At 51.5% G+C, this 16,243-nt stretch overlaps 1 protein-coding gene across 1 annotated transcript in view; it reads left to right on the top strand.

Moving 5' to 3' along the window:
* The window catches only part of RASGRF1 (Ras protein specific guanine nucleotide releasing factor 1), a gene marked incomplete at both ends in the record, with an annotated part of 49,748 nt that extends 36,559 nt beyond the window's left edge, over positions 1–13,189 (top strand). Inside the window, 13 exons of the mRNA XM_083370923.1 lie at positions 81–454; positions 982–1,107; positions 1,377–1,550; positions 1,800–1,906; positions 2,014–2,126; positions 2,531–2,591; positions 4,695–4,798; positions 5,150–5,234; positions 9,344–9,541; positions 10,816–10,895; positions 12,234–12,351; positions 12,530–12,598; positions 13,097–13,189. Coding sequence (XP_083227049.1) covers positions 81–454; positions 982–1,107; positions 1,377–1,550; positions 1,800–1,906; positions 2,014–2,126; positions 2,531–2,591; positions 4,695–4,798; positions 5,150–5,234; positions 9,344–9,541; positions 10,816–10,895; positions 12,234–12,351; positions 12,530–12,598; positions 13,097–13,189 — 1,702 coding nt within the window. The remainder of the gene's footprint in view (positions 1–80; positions 455–981; positions 1,108–1,376; positions 1,551–1,799; positions 1,907–2,013; positions 2,127–2,530; positions 2,592–4,694; positions 4,799–5,149; positions 5,235–9,343; positions 9,542–10,815; positions 10,896–12,233; positions 12,352–12,529; positions 12,599–13,096) is intronic.
* Between the last annotated feature and the right edge of the window lie 3,054 nt (positions 13,190–16,243).

The raw sequence follows: 16,243 nt of genomic DNA, 5'->3' as shown, positions 1-16,243 counted from the left end.
TGTCATTAAGGGATGCAACGTAGAGGAGGAAGGAGACCCCCCCCCCAGTGATAGCTTTGTCCCTGGATATCTTCCGCCAGGTCCCTGGAACTTTTGTTTGCCAGCAGCCAGAACACGAAACTCCTCTACGGAGAACCACCCAAGTCTCCACGTGCCAACCGGAAGTTTTCCTCCCCTCCCCCCCTGTCCATCTCCAAGTCGTCCTCACCAAGCCGGAGAAGAAAGTTGTCCTTGAACATTCCCATTATCACAGGAGGGAAGGCCCTGGAACTGGCCGCCCTGAGCTGCTCTTCCAATGGTTATGCAAGCATGTATTCCTCCACCATGTCGCCGTTCAGCAAGACCACCCTGGACATCAACAAGCTTTACGTCTCCAGCAGCTACTCCAATAAAATATCTGATGAGGGAGAAGGGAGCGCAGAAAAGGCAGAGGAAGCACTTCTGAGCAAGACAGGTGAGCGCCTTCTGGCAGGGAGGAGCAAAAGGTGGTCAGGAGCCACGTGGAGGAAGCCCGAAGGGACGATGTCAGCTTCTGCGCTCTGACTGTCCCGGAGCCCCAGAGCAATTCAGGGGGAGGAGTGATCTCACACATCAGGGTTAGTGGAAAGGTGCCAGGTGGGTGGGTAGACGAGGTAGTGAGACTTCACGCCCCCCCCCCAAAATCTCAGGAGATGGGCCAGCCTGGGAAGAGCTTTGGGGCCACCTTCTCCAGCGCAGGCCTGGGCATCGCACAGCTTTGGATTCCTGGTGCTGTTTTCTGCATTGGGTTAATTTTGGATGAAGAAATCTGACAGACCCCAAGCGAATGGCTTCTTTCCCCAATACCTGGGTGAATCTGTTGAAAGCAGAGAGAGGCTGACAGGTATGGAATGTTCAGCCACCTTGCCTTCAAAGCCTCCTCCTCCTCCTCCCCCCCCTCCCCCACCACTTGCCCGTCAGGAACATTTGGGAGAAAGGTCATAAAGCTGCTTCTTTTGCCAGGCTCCGAAGAGTCTCCACGAGAAGATTCTGCCTTTGAGGCGGCCCAGAGTGAGGAGGCAGACCCAGAGGCATCACCCACCAAGTCTCCAACAACACCAAAACTGGTCAGAGGCAAGAACTCTTCAGGTAAACTCACGGTGGGGAAGGGGGAGATGGCCAAGAGAAGCCATCTGCACTCTTGGCAGGAGACCACTCTGGGGTGTTCTAGTGCACCACAGCAGGGGGCATCTGTGGGTGATGCTGGCCCTGGTCTCTGTGCAAAGGGTCAGCATCAGCCCTTGTGCGCTGCTGTTTCCCAAGTGGACAGGCCTTCTGTTCCTCTCGGGGAAGCCCAGTAGAGGGACTAGCTGGATGGGATGGGTCCTCCTGAATTGCCTCCCCCTCCCCCCATGTAGAGTTCCCTTTGTTCTCCTACAACAATGGAGTGGTGATGACTTCTTGCCGAGAGTTGGAGAACAGCCGCAGCAGCGCTCTCTCAGCCGCCTCTGCGTTCGCCATTGCCACTGCCGGAGCCAACGAGGGTACCCCGGCAAAAGAGAAGTACCGCAGAATGTCGTTGGCTGGCCCAGGTGGGAGAAGAGGAAGGGTCCTCTGGGCCGGGTGGTTCCTCCCTTTCTCGGGCCCCGCAGACCTCCCTTCCAGGGAACTGCTGCCTGCAGGAGGAGGCCAGGCAATGGCTGGGGCCATCTTCCAGCGCAGGGTCAGGGCAGGGCACCACCTCCCCACAAAGCTACAGGCCCCGTGCCGATCCTGCCTGGGCCCCATAGTGCCCGACTCTTGGATGGGTTTCCAGGCTGACTCTCTCTCTTGCCCTGCAGGCTTCCCTTCTGACCAAAGGAACAGTGACAAAGAGTTTGTGATCAGGAGGGCAGCAACCAACCGGGTGCTCAACGTCTTGAGGCACTGGGTCTCCAAACATGCCCAGGTACGGCTCAGCTGGCGAGGAAACCCTCAGAGCCCTGGGCTGAAGGGGGCTGTGCTTGCCTGGCCAGCTGGCCTCATTGTGGCTTGTGGAAAATCTCTCTTTGACAGGACTTTGAAACCAACGAGGAACTGAAGTATAAAGTGATCAGCTTTCTGGAGGAAGTGATGCATGACCCAGAACTCCTGACTCAAGAGAGAAAAGCCGCGGGCAACATCATAAGGCAGGTCATGCGGGTCACAAAACGCAGCATCGTCATCTCACTCTCGCCAGAGATGGGGGTTCTAATCCAAGCCGGGGACAGGACTGGGTGGGACCCGGATGGCCCCGAGTGCTGGTTGCCCCAACTGCCGCAGTGTTTTGGGCCGTTAGCTCAGGGCAAGTGGCTGGTCACGTGGCCTGACTTTCCGATGCAAAGGAGGTTTTTGAGGCGGCTTCATCTTCCTTTGCTTTGAGGGAACAGACTCCCCTGATCTCTGTCCCGAGGCACTGGGTGGAGAAGCTGAGAGCCAGAGAAACCCTCGGCTTCCACACAGGCCCTCCCCAGAATAAACTGAAGCCATTAACTCCCAGCTGTTGCCACTGGAAACTCACTGCTGCAATTCTCCATTTCTACTTGTCGGCCAGGACCCTGACCCAGGAAGACCCTGGAGACAACCAGATCACCCTGGAAGAGATCCTGCAAATGGTAATGTCTTCTGGGTCCCCAAGTGGGTCACAAAGAAGGCTGGGCTGGTTTGCTTTGTTTCCTAAACTAGGAGTCCATTGCATTTCAGAGCCAGCACCGGGCCTGATAATCCACAAAGCGAGTCCAGTATTACCTATGTAACAATGCAGTTGTGAAGATTGGCATTAAGTTGAAGAGTTATGGATTGTTGGAGGGAGTTGTTGTCTTCTGGCCAACTCGAAAGGGAAGGTGGGATGTGACGCCAAGGTGAAGTCAGAATGTCAGCCACAAAAGCCTTGGCGTGGAGCCCCACGAAGGCCCAAGAGCAGTTTCAGAGGTCTGACGAGATCTCCATGATCTTCCCTTCTTGGTGCCTTTTAGGGTTAGACCAGACTGGGCCCCCTTGAGCCTTATGATAGCAACCATGTAAGTAGGCTAGAGATTTGAGTAGAAGCACATCTGAGCAGGAATTTGAACTCAACTCACTCTAAACTGGGCAGCACGACCCTGGCTCATGTTTGTAATCCTAACTTCAGCAGACATACATACATACATTTATTTATTTATTTATCTATCATACGTACATACGTATGTATATATGTACGTATGTATGTCCTGCCTTTATTATTTTTGCAAATTACTCAAGGCAGATCCACTATATCTTCCTCCTATTTTCCCCATAACAACAATCCTGTGAGGTGAGTTGGGCTGAGAGAGCGTGATTGGCCTAGGGTCACCCAGCTGGCTTTTATGACTAAGGTGGGACTAGAACTCACTGTGTCCCGGTGATTGGTCGAAGATCACCCCATGGGCTTTCATGGCTCAGGTGGGGCAAGCCCTTGGGGTCTCCCGCTTTCTAGCCTGGCGCTTTAACCACTAGACTAGACTGGCGACTGCCTTGGCCGTAGCACAGGAGGGACGGAGGTGCTTCGGGGGAGCATCTTAGGGCCACAAGGGGCCCAGCTGTTTATATCACCCAACGTGATGGGGCTCCTGTTTTGGCCCATTCTTATGAAAGGGTGGAGCGTAAAGGGTGCCCTCAGGCTTTGCTGCACGACCCCAAATGAGGGTATGTCAGTCTGGGTTGGAGATGTTCTTAAGAAGAGAACCAGGTCCTTTGTGCCTGCCCATGAGCCAGGATAAGAAGCAGAGACTATGGTCATGCGCATGCTCCTCTTGCCCACCCTATGGATCCTGTCTGCCAAGCGCTAGAGGAAGAGCGCCAGAGAGGCTGACATCTCTCCTGGGCTGAGCGGCATTTGCATCCTCTCGGTCCAAAGAATGACTTGTCTGCAATATCACTCTGTCGATGGGCTGGGCTACCTGAAGCAAGAGTCTACCCAAGCTCAGGAGGATTTTAAACCTTTCTGGCTTCCTGGATTTGTCCTGTGTAGGACAGCCAGGGTTCCATCGCAGAAAACAGGAACCTCAAGCAAGGTGTGTTTCTTTCCTGGAGCTGGGTGGCTCTCTTGATCTCCTGCCTGCCTTCTTCAAAGAGGAGAAACCAAAAGTGACTGTGCCCTGCCTTGCTTGGGCCTGACGGAGCAGGAGGGTTCTCAGACAAAAGCTTTGCTCTGAATTGGCAGCTTCTGGAACACAAATGCCAGGGAAGGGCCTGGATTGCCCAGCCCAGCCCAAGCTCACCGCCAGGCCCTGGGTGTGTCCTCCAAGGTTCACTGACTGGGCAGGGGTCTCAGCCATCAGGGAAGGGATAAGGGGGCAGGTCCTTCCCCCTCCTTCCTGCCCCAGTATGCCCCTGCTAGCCTGCCAGGATAAAGGCAGCTGGGGGAGGGGCTTTTCGGCTGGAGAGTTCTCCTGGGCGCAGCCTGCATTTTACCTCTTAATCCACTGCCCCCACGCGCCCCCCCCCAATGAATACCTGGTGCTCCTTCCTTCATGTACGGTCTGGGGTGTTCTGGGAGGTGAAGAAGCGTGGTTGGAGCTGCTGCCTGTGCACTGGGGTGTCCTACCAGAAAGTCCTGGCCTGGCATGAGCCCCTTCCCTCCCCAAGAACAGGAAGAGGCTGCCTCCGACAGGATCTGCCTCGCTCTGGCCCAGGGTCTTCTTTTGCTTCGCCTTCATCTGGGGACCCCCATCCAAGCAGCCCTTCTTTTCCAATTTCAGGCTACGGGGGTCAAGGCTGAACCCTTTGAAAATCACTCGGCTTTAGAAATAGCTGAGCAGCTCACTTTACTGGATCACCTGATCTTCAAAACAATACCCTATGAGTGAGTACTGAGCTCTTTGACATGTATGTGGAAGTGCAGCCAAGCTGAAGAACATGGAATTGCATTCTGCCAGGGGGGTCCTGCGGCTGATTTTGCAAATACAGGTCTAAACGAAGATGAAGATGAATGTTGTCGTAGGCACACCATTTCCTAGACAACTGTCACCCCCATCCCATCCATGGGGTTTGTGGGAGTAAGTCTGCTTTCCCCCCCCTCCACTTGCAAAGACCTTAAGAGGAGACATCCATATGGAGGGCCTTTCCTCAAGTACTTCCCGTGCAGGAGAGGGTGGGCCAGGCAGGGAGAAATTCTGGAGAGGGCCCAGCTCACCCTGAGACCTCTTGTTTTCAGAGAATTCTTTGGACAAGGATGGATGAAGGTGGAAAAGAACGAGCGAACACCCTATATCCTGATGAACACAAAGCACTTCAATGATGTGAGTGCCACTGCTGGGAGTCCAAGTCTCAGTGGAGTTTTGCAAGGGCAGCTTGGAATTCAGGACGCAGACTTTGCCCTTTTTCAGAACATGCAGTAACAGGGACTCTTGTTCCTCTCGCTTGTCCAGACTCACCTCATCCTAATGGGTAGAATTGTGCTCCTTTTCCAGGGGAAAATATTCCAGCCTGCTTGAATGAGAGTTGAAAGGTACTGGGCTTCCCGTGTTCAACTGCCCATCTGCCCAGTTTTTTTAAAAGTCCCCCTTGTTCAGCATTGTTCACAAAAGTCCTCCTCCTCCACCACCACCACTCTGATGGGGGGGTCCCAGGGACTCTTTAGAGGGCAGCTCCTCTGGACAACTATCCATGCTCTATTCTGAGGTGGCTCAGTGGGTTAGGACGCTGAGCTTGTCAATCAGAAGATCGGCAGTTTGGCGGGTCGAATCCCAAGTGCTGCATAACAGAGTGAGCGCCTGTTACTCGTCCCAGCTTCTGCCAACCTAGCAGTTCGAAAGCACGTAAAAATGCAAGTAGAAAAATAGGGACCACTACGGTGGGAAGGTAACAGTGTTCCGTGAACCTTTGGCGTCTAGTCATGCCAGCCACATGACCACGGAGACGTCCTTGGACAAGCGCTGGCTCTTTGGCTTTGAAATGGAGATGAGCACCGGCCCCTAGAGTCGGAAATGACTAGCATGCATGTGCGGGGGAACCTTTACCTTTACCTTTTATTCTGAGGGTGTAGAAGGTGCATGGAAGGGCTGGTCCTTTCCTGGCCAGAGAATTCTTTCTTCCTTTGGAGAGGACAGTGCTACAAAAAGCAACTTTTCCTTTCAGGATGATCCTCAAAGGGCCCTGATGAATTTAAGAACATTGCAGTTCAGGAGCTCTTGTGAATAACTGGCTGTGAATATGCTGGGTGGCTGTTTAGACTTTAGACAGTTGACATGGACTGAAGAAACACCTTGTCTTTGCTTCATATTAAGGCATTTACTGCTATTACCAGCTTAAGCTAGTTGGTCACTCCAGCTCATGTTTCCCAAATGACCAAACTCTCCTGATTCCCAGGTTAGGAAACTACAAGATTCTCTTTGCTAGAGGCCTCTGAAGAGAGTTCAGAAGTTTCAGAAGACAGAATAAGTGAGTTGGAAAGGATCTAGGAGGAATTGTATTCCAACCCCCTGCTCAAGAAAGAGACCTTACCATCCTGGATAAATAGTTGTCCCATCTCTTCTTGAAAGTCTTCAGTGATGGAGCCCCCACAACGTCTAGATCGCTCTCACTGTGGCTGCTGTTCAGCCAGGTCCCACCTATGCTGTCCCCTCTGGCTGCTTTCCCGTGCTGCAGAATCTTTGAAAGATTTGGTTCAGTGCTTCGGGGAGCACGTCTGCCTGTAATCCATCTGGTCCCGGTAAACTGAACTCTCTTACCATTTTCTTGCCTATTTTGACTTGTATTCTTAATCTGTTTTTTAGGTACCATTTTTGTTAGGTTGGACTATTTTTTTCCTTTTGTGTAAAGACAGATGCAAAGAACGAATTAAGCAGTTCTGTTTTCTCCGTGATGCCTGTTATCTACTTGCCATCTTCTCCCATTAGTGGACTGACCAATTCCTTGACTTTTTTTCTTGTTTTTTGCATGTTGAAAGAAACGTTTGTTGTTGTTTTTGACATTTGTTGTAAGTCTTAATTCATTCTGAGCCTTAGCTTTTCTGACTTCATCTTTGTGGATTTGGCTATTTGCTGGCATTTTGCTTTGGTTATGTGCTCATCTTTCCACTTTTTATACTTGTCCTTTTTGTCTTTTTTTTTTAATCCCATTTATATCCCGCCCTTCTCCGAAGACTCAGGGTGGCTTACAATCTAAAGCACAAATCAATGTGCTTAGCAATAGCCTTCATTCTATGTATATGCCTGCTTATTAGGGCTTTCACAGCACACCCCAAGTGGCATTATTACAAAGTCAGCTTATTGCCCCCAATAATCTGGGTCCTCATTTTACCTACCTCGGAAGGATGGAAGGCTGAGTCAACCTTGAGCCTGGTGGGACTCGAACCTGCACTAATTGCAGGCAGCTGGTGTTACTTAAGGAGGCATTAGCCCACTGCTCCACCAAGGCTCTTTTAAATTATCAGAGAGTTTTTTATGCAACCATGCTGGTTTCTTCTGGGATCTCTTTAATTTTTCAATGATATTGCACTAGACTGGGCTATTATAATCTCATTTTTCAGAGTTTTCCCAAGTTCTTGAGCGTTTCCCCCTTTAAGATTTTCACCCATGGAATCCTTCCCAAGCTCTCTTTGAGTTTCGTGAAATCGGCTCCCTTAAAGTCGAAGGCATTCGTTTGATTTTGTTCTGTGGCTTATGCCTGCACTTTATTGAATTCCAATATGAGACGGTCACTCTCCCTCAGAGTTCCTGCAACTTCAACCCCCTCTATCATTTCATCTCTGTCAGTAAGGATTAAGTCCAGTACAGCCGTCCCTCCAGTTTCCTCCTTTCGGGTGACAATTGTCTACTAGGCTTCTCAGGGGGCCTGTTTGATCCCCCACTTGGTGCAGAGTTTGTCTTCCACTTGATGTCAGGGTAGTTAAAGTCCCCTGTTACTATTCTGATGTGCTTCCTGCACACCTTAGCTAACTGATTAGCCAAACCTTCGTCTATTTCCTTTGCTTGCTTGGTTTGGAAGGTCTATTGAGGAGGAAGAGGCTTCTTTAGGATCCTGGCAGGGGCAGGCCATGAACTCTGAAAGCTGCACCAGGATGCGCTGCTCTCCCAGAGAAAACTTTGCGCCCCAGACTGGGATCTTTCTCCTGGATAGTGGTTTGTTTGCTTCTGGGCATGACACAAGCTTGCATTTTGTGGAGTTGGGTTGGGACTTGCACCATCATCAAGAATAACAATCTTTAGCTACCATTTCTTTAAAAAAAATTTCAGTATTGAAATTTTAATCATATTTTTGTGTATTTGAAGTAATTTCAAACCACTTTTGTAAGACAAAGCACCCTGGAAGGCAAATTAAACATAGTTTACATAAATCCTACTGGAATACAAGTTCAGAAAATGTTGCTCATAGACTCTTGGTGGAATATGCCCCCACAAACCAGCCTGCCCCCATAGATGTGCTCCCCTCCAAGGCCGCTGCTCCGTCAGTCCTCAAAGGTCTGGGCGGATTGTTGACCCTTCCCTGCTGCTCTCCTCCCCTCTGGCCTGACTCTGCAACCCCCTCCCCATCCAGAGGGAGGGGCTGCCTGGGCAAAAGCTCCTTCACTCATTCTGATTTTAGTCCCGAAAGTCACTGCCCTTTTAGTCCAGGATGGGTGTTGAAAAAGATTTTCACAGATCTTTCTTTATTCATATCAGAAGCACCTACAAACTATAGACATGTGACGTTCAACACTGAGCAAATGAAATAATTATAAAATAGATCATAGGAATATAGCACATATAAAAAGTATATAAATAAATCAAATTAAATCTAAATGCCCTTCGCTCACTACCGGGCCCAGCATTTTCTCTCGTCAGCATGATGTCTCCCTCCGTCTGTGCTGAAGGATCTCCCAGGCACAGCAGCCTGTGTGAGATGATTGCTCTTCTCCGCCTTCAGACACGGGGCCTTTTATAGGGCAGCCCCATTTTCTCAGATTGTCCTTTGAACTTTCTGCACACTCTATTCAGCAATTTCCATACCAGCCAAGGTTGTTCATGGCCAGGCAGCAGACAGTTGCATGGTTGTGCCCAGATTTTCACAGATCATTTTCACGTGTCATTTTACTGCACAAATCTTAGTATTTAGGCACTTCATAACCAAGCCAGAAAGGTGATGTTAAACTCAGTTTTGGGAGGGTAAGGTTGCTGAGAGTAATTGGAAATAATCTGTGAGCCCTAACGGATGCCTGAAACACTGCCCAGAACTGGGGGTCTCCCTTCTGCTCTGAGCAGGATAATGTGGGGCAGCCTTGCCCACCAGCACCTGGTTGAGCTTCCCTCTCTCTTGGTCCCCCACCCTTTCTCCGTGGAGGCAAGAGGCTTTTCTCATCATTTGGGTCTGCACACAAACACTTCAGGGGCTGTAATGTCCACCCACCCTTCCCTGATGACCCCTGCAGATCAGCAACCTGATCGCCTCTGAGATCCTCTGCAATGAGGACATGGCTGCCCGGGTGAGCACAATCGAGAAGTGGGTGGCCGTGGCTGACATTTGCCGGTGTCTGCACAACTACAATGCTGTTCTGGAGATCACCTCGGCCTTCAACCGCAGTGCCATCTTCCGCCTGAAGAAGACGTGGATGAAGGTGTCAAAGCCGGTGAGTGCTGAGGAGCCCCACTGCCGAAGCTGCACGCTCAGGACAAGGTGTTGGGAAGGGGGTTCTGCTGCAGACGCCTTTCTGCACACACTCATTCTCCTGTTTTTCTGGAACGGAGATCCTAATCTTGTGTGTTTACACACTTCAGCAAGGCTAGCTGGCTGGATTTTGAGCCGCTTTGCGGCTTCAGTTTATTGTGTCCTTCTGGACAGAATAGCACCGTTTACCCCACTGGACATGATTGTGAGGGTGCTGTTTACCAGCCGGGGGTGTCGCTCCTGACTTCAAAATTGTGCTCCCATGAGAGAGATGTTGTAGGCAGGAAGCAGTCACATATACAGGAATGGCTTTACTTTTTCAGCAATCCAGGAAAACATGCCAACATCCATCTTCCTCAGCCTCCATTCAGTTGCCCTGTCCTGAAGAGTTGTAAAAGCCCCACGTTGCCCACGGCATCAGCATCTTGATCCAGAGGTGTGTGGCCCAAAGGCTTCTCCGGCTCTTGCCAGAGTTTCCACCCATTTGGTTGGTGCAATGTGTCTAATGGTCCTTGTGTGGTGCTGATTCTCATGAGGACCATTTGCTTCATTTGGGGTCTGTGAGCGTTTCCCCTTCCCCTTCGTTGCCCCATCTGGGCTGCCCTCTCCCCTTGATGGAGCTCATCCAGGACTGGCCTTGAGAGCCCCGCCCCTCCCCCAGACAGAATTCACCAGCCAGCTGGCCATTTCAGTTTTTCTTCCCCTGATCACAGCGATGTTGAGAGCAATCAGAACCTCTGGCAGCACTCAACTCATCAGGCAAAGCTTCTTCTGGCCAAACTGCTTCAGGGCCCCCGTAGTGCCAGGAGAAGCTCCCACGTGCAGGGCCCTTAGCAGCTTTCTGCCCACAAAACCCAGACCCAGAAGGAAGGGACTGTTTCTTTGACCTCTAATGAATGAATCTGTTAGCCATTGCACCTTCTCCCTTAATTCTTCCACTTCCTGGACTGATTCTTTGACTGTGGGTCCTTGGTGCTCTCCAAGCTGGGTTGCTTGCTCGCAGATGTTTCGGTACCTGAATAGGTAACCTCATCAGTGCACTTCAATGCTAGCTGGCATTGGATGTTGTTTGATCATCAGGCTCTGCAGGGCCGCCATGGGCTCTAAGGCTCTTTCCATCTGGCCGGACCCCAGGGCTTCTCTGCCCACCTGGGAGCTGGGCGGGGGGCCCAATGGCCACTTCAGCCCAGGCTCCCTTCCCCCTTTGGCTCCTCTAATTCTTTCCCTTCTTCCCAGACCAAAGCTGTGATCGACAAGCTGCAGCGGCTGGTGTCTTCAGAAGGACGATTTAAAAACTTGAGGGAAGCTCTGAAAAAGTAAGTTGCCTCTGCTGCTCCCGCCTGTGGGTTGGAGGCCAGCCTGGGCAGCCGGTGCCTGGCAGAATCGCCAGGCAGACTAGGAGAGGAGGGCAAAGGGGCAGGCTGCACATTGCCCTGCCCACGTAGATGCTGCCGTGGCAAGAGCCAGGCACGTGGCCAGCAGGAGACTGAGGGGTGGCAGGCAGGAGGGCTCTGCCTGAGCCATTGGGTCCCCTGCCCCATTCCCAGATGGGCAGAGAAGCCCTTGGCAGGGAGGGGGAGTTGATGGGTTGCCATCCCTTGGGAGGCCCCTGACCGAGCAGGGTCCAGTCCTGCCGCTGAGGCAGGGCAGACCACTTGCGTGATCCAGCTCCATCCCAAACAGCAGAGGAAGGGATTGGGGGGGGGCTTTCTATCAGGGGGAGCCCCATTAGCTGTTCATTTGCCTCATTTCCAGAGGGAGTTTGGAGAGAGTGATTTTGTTCAGCAAAAGCATATAGTCTATGTTAGGATTTTAAGCAACAGAGGTTCTGAGTGTCCCACTGCAAAAGGTGGGGGAGTCTTGCACACCTTTAGCTTTTGCAGTGATGCTTGGAGAGAACGTGGGGGGATGCCCAAGGATGTGGGGATAGATGGAGGGGCTGCAAGGACCTCATCCCTGCATTGGAAGATAGCAGCAGCAGAGAGTGACATCCATGTGGAGATTCCGGAACCCCTAAAGCAGACATGTCAAACACAAGGCCCGGGGGCCAGATCCGGCCCGCGAAGTGGTTTCATGTGGCCCACGAAGCCATCCTGGAAACAGTGAGGGAATGGCCCCCATTGCCTTGGCCCTGGCCCAGAGACCCTCCTTCTGCCAGAGACCCCCAGATCCGTCCCACTCCTGCCCAGGCCCCCATAGGCACCCTTGATGCGAACGATGTAGAGCTGGCCACGCCCACCCAGTAGGCCATACACACTCTAGCCACGCCCACCCAGTAGGCCACGCCCACCCTGGCCACACCCACCTGGCCCCCTGAGGGCAACAGCAATGCTGATGCGGCCCTCAATGAAATTGAGTTTGACACCCCTGCCCTAAAGTTTATTTTAGTCTCAGAGACTATAACAAAATTCTGCACACAAGCAAATTTTTTGACTTGATTTGCAGCTTAGATGTGACCAAAAATACAGGATAATGTAAAGCAACCCCCTCTTCCTAGGGGGCCAATTCTCCAGTCCCAGAGAAAACGTGAAAGTGTAATACTATGCAAAAGGGACCGAAGGAACCATTTTTCAGGAGATAGAAGTTGTTTATCTTTGGGAACCAACCCTGTTGCATTTGTCCTGCCAGCTGAATTTCTCTTTTCTGCCTCTCAGTTGTGACCCTCCTTGCGTCCCTTACCTGGGCATGTACCTCACGGACCTGGCGTTCATTGAAGAGGGCACTCCCAATTACACGGAGGACGGCCTGGTGAACTTCTCCAAAATGAGGATGGTGAGCTCCCTGGCAGGGGCACAGAATCGCCCTCCCCCTAGCCAGCTGCCTGCCTGCCTCGGCCATAACACCCCCAGCACGGTGCCGATGCCTTCCTAGCCCAGCCCTTCTCCCTGGGAGCATCGCCTGCTGTTTGGCATCCTTTGGGCACAGGGGCCTCTTTCCTCTCTCCCGGTAGATCTCCCACATCATCCGAGAGATCCGGCAGTTTCAGCAGACGGCCTACAAGATCGAGCATCAGCCCAAGGTAGGATCCTGTCGCTGCTCAGCAACCTGCGCAAGGAGAGGGTCGGGGGGGGAAGGACCATCATCTGGGGGGAGCCTCTTGGCCATGGGGAAGAGGCAGAGCTTTGTGTTACTGGGGCACAGGCTGTCCCTGAACTCTCGACGGCATGTCCTGGAAGAGAAACTGCCCGGAGGTGCAGAGTCCTGCTTTAGCCACGCGGTTCCTTCAGCAACATACAAGCAGACAAGCCTCCAACCCAGCCGGCTGCCAGCAAAGTCTCAAAGTCTTTCCTCCTGCAGCTTCTTTCCTGAAAAAGGCGGGGCCCCCACATGCCCAAGGGACTCCCGTCTCAGGCCCCCGTTTCCTGCCGCTCAGCCACTGACGCCCAGGGAGGATGCTCGGGGAGACAGTCTCTTGGCCCTGTCCTGTTCTCTCTCCCCACTGACTGGCACTGGGGCAGATGCCCCCTCCCTCCAGGCTCCCCGGCCTCTTCTGCCCCTGCTCTCCTCTCTCTTCCAGGTCACCCAGTATGTCCTAGATCAGTCCTTTGTGATGGATGAAGAGAGTCTCTATGACGCGTCTCTGAAGATAGAGCCAAAGCTCCCCACCTAAGAACACAGCAGCTGCAGCCACCAGCCCGGACCCAGGGATGTGTCTCGCCTCTCCCCTCTGTTTCTCGACTTCCTCCCCCCTCCTTCCCTCCCCCCTCTCCCCCCCATTCAATCTTTGCACTGTCAACGGGCAGGCTTGGTTTTGATCAAACCAATTTTCTTCTCTGTTGACTCTTTGGGGGCAGCTGGACTGGAGGGAGTCAGGACTGGGCTGTTGGGGGCCGGGAACCTCGCTTGCCCTGGAGCCTCAGCTTTCTTGGCCTCTGTACTTTGGCCCCAGTACCCCTGTAGTGTGGAAAACCCAGCCCCCATCTGAGCTACTCTGGACGTTCTTCAGCTTTTCCAGGGCAGCTTTGATGGGATCCATTTTCCCAGGATCGTTGTGTTCTCTTCACTGCCCAAGGCAGGAGACACAGGCAGGAGGACCCCGTGGTTGGCTTGGAAGGAGCCTGAAGCTGGTCCACACATCCCGTCCGTATTGGGGATACATCTCTTTGGAGGCACAGAGACTCTCCAAAATTCCCAGGGCTGGTTGGCTTGTGCAAAAAAGCCTGGGGCACCCCTGTGGGTTCTGGGCCTCATACGGCAGGCCTGGGGCCAGAGGGGGGGTGGTAAAGGCCATTTGGATTTCCTGCCTTAGGCCCTGAAAGGGAAAGGCCCTCTGTCCCTTTGAGCATTTCTGCTGCATCCCCCACTTTGGCGCTTCTGTCTGTATGCTTTGTTGTAGACATAGTGACATGTCTTAGTAACATGATGTACAATTAGAGGGGGAAATGGCCAGGTGTTTTTATTACATATACTGTAATCCTGTCTAAACACTTGCTAACAGGAATATAGTAATGTAGTGCTTATTCTGTGAATATTATCATGTATTTTTTACAGTGTACAGTGTATAAACCCAAGTGAATTTTTGAGTAGCAGGCATGCTCTATGGGAACTGAATTCAGAAACCTTTTGCTGTAAGCAATACCCTCTGGTATGAGAATTGTCTTTCAAGACCTGAAATATTTCAACCTGCAGCTTACTTGGAAAAGAAAATTTCCATTTTTTTGTAAAAATATATGTTTCCTGATTACCTCTTGCTAATAAATCTATTCTATCTCAGGGTGAACCACGGCTTTGGGCATGTGTACAGACCAGCCAGCGGGCTAGAGAGGCAAGTTTTCAAAGGAGAAATAGAAAGAGGGTGGGAAGGGAGAGTTTTTGCATATCTAGCGCAGCCCATTTCATTTGGGAGCCTGGAGAAATGTTCTGGATGGCAGATAAAGAGTTGGACACCTCGCCATCTTGACTGAAGCTCTGGGAGAGCCGCAGAAGAGCAAACACAGCCCACTTTTCGGAAGTGGAAGACTCGTCTCTTTCTGGAAAACCCCAGGTAGTTAGCTTAAGTTAGCTTTTGTGGGATCACAGGAACCTCACAATGTTTTCAACTGCAGCCGCCGCTTCCACCCCATTCCCAGCCACGGTGATTCCTGCAAATGGACAGAGCAAACTGACCACTGACTGACCAGCATGATGGCCTGTTGAGCACCTCTCCTCACACCCAAGAGAAAAACATTCTACCGCAGTCTGGCATTGACCATAAGTCCCCTATTTTGCAGCCGTACCATGCTGAAGCCCTCCCTGAGGTAGCTCTCAAACCAGGTTCAGTAAGGACTAAAATATGAGTAGGGTCTAGGATCCCCCTCCCCAAAGCTTCTTTCTCCTGTGTTCATGGTATCTGTTCGATGCAGAGCTCGGGAAAATGTTCAGGGCTGAAAAACAGCTGCTTGTGCAGACAGCCCACCTGTTGGCTTTGTGCCATTGCGACCCAGAATGGCTCGGTCTCGGGCAGCGCTCTTCAACCTCTCCCGACAGGAAACAAAGGCACAGACAGTCGGTGGCTCTGTCGGTCCTGCCCCAGTCTGATCCTCGCCCTAAGAAAAATCCTCGGCTCCTTTGGGTTGAAGAGAAAGGTACTTTTATTAAGGGATGCTGGTTGCAGTAAAGTCAGGCGGAATCTGGATTTTCCCGCTCAACAATACAAAACTATTTCCTTCCGTTCCATCCCTCCCCCGATGACCAGTCCAGCTCCAGCCAATGCCGAAGTGTTTGGGCTGGTAGAATTCCACACTCAGAGTAAACAGCCTTGAATGCCTGGCACAAACCAGTTCCACGTTGATCTGCTTTACTTCAGCTGTCATTTCCCCCCTCATTTCCCACACAAAATGCATAGAAGCTTATTACCCATTTGTCACCCTTCCAACCATTCCTCCCCCTTAATCCTTTGATAGCACCAAGTTGAAGATGGTAGCTCTGACATGCCACCCCCCTTAACAGGGACATTAGTCCTGCAGAGGAGAGAGAAGGAAGGGGGAGAACAAGACAAAATACAATTAGAGAGTCACTTTGGTTTGTCAGGATATGGATTATGGAGACGTTTTATGAGCTTGGCTGCTTTAATGTGTTTGGTGTCCACCCATCCGGTTTCAGAAGGGGGAAAGTCTTTCCATGCCACTAAGTACTGGAGTGTTCCCCAATATCTACAGGGATCCAGAATGTCTTTGACTTTAAAGTGCTGTTCGCCCTCGATCATGAGAGGTTCGGGTTGTGTTGGCGTTGGTTGTAGTGGGGAGAGGATTTCAGACTTAAGGAGGTTGCAATGAAAGAATGGGTGAATCTGTTGGAAGAGATTTGCTGGGTTAATGATTCTCTTACTAGGGAAAGGGCCAACAGGGTTGTTTGGACTGCAAGTATTTGGTTGACAAGTAAACCTGGTCTCCTATTTTAAAGTCTTTTTATTTCCTGCGTTTTTTTATCCGCTTGTTTTTTTTATATGATTCTCTTGCTTCCTCTGTTTTCCTCGCTACTGGCCAAGTGTTCTGTAGCTGAACTATCCATTTTTTCACGGGTGGGACAGGAGGGGTAGCCAGGGACAGTTCAGGCATGGAAGCAAAGTCCTGTCCCATAGCTATCTTGAATGGAGTGAAGCCAATGCTGCTGTGTTGTACGCAACTTCAGCAAATGGGAGGTCAGACCAATTGTCAAATTAACATAGCTCTAGAACCCCATTCGT

The sequence above is a fragment of the Vipera ursinii genome (genome assembly GCF_947247035.1).
Source record: "Vipera ursinii genome assembly, chromosome: 11".
NCBI lineage: Eukaryota > Metazoa > Chordata > Lepidosauria > Squamata > Viperidae > Vipera > Vipera ursinii.
Note: the sequence above shows the minus strand (reverse complement) of the source record. Positions and strands in the feature narration are given on the sequence as shown.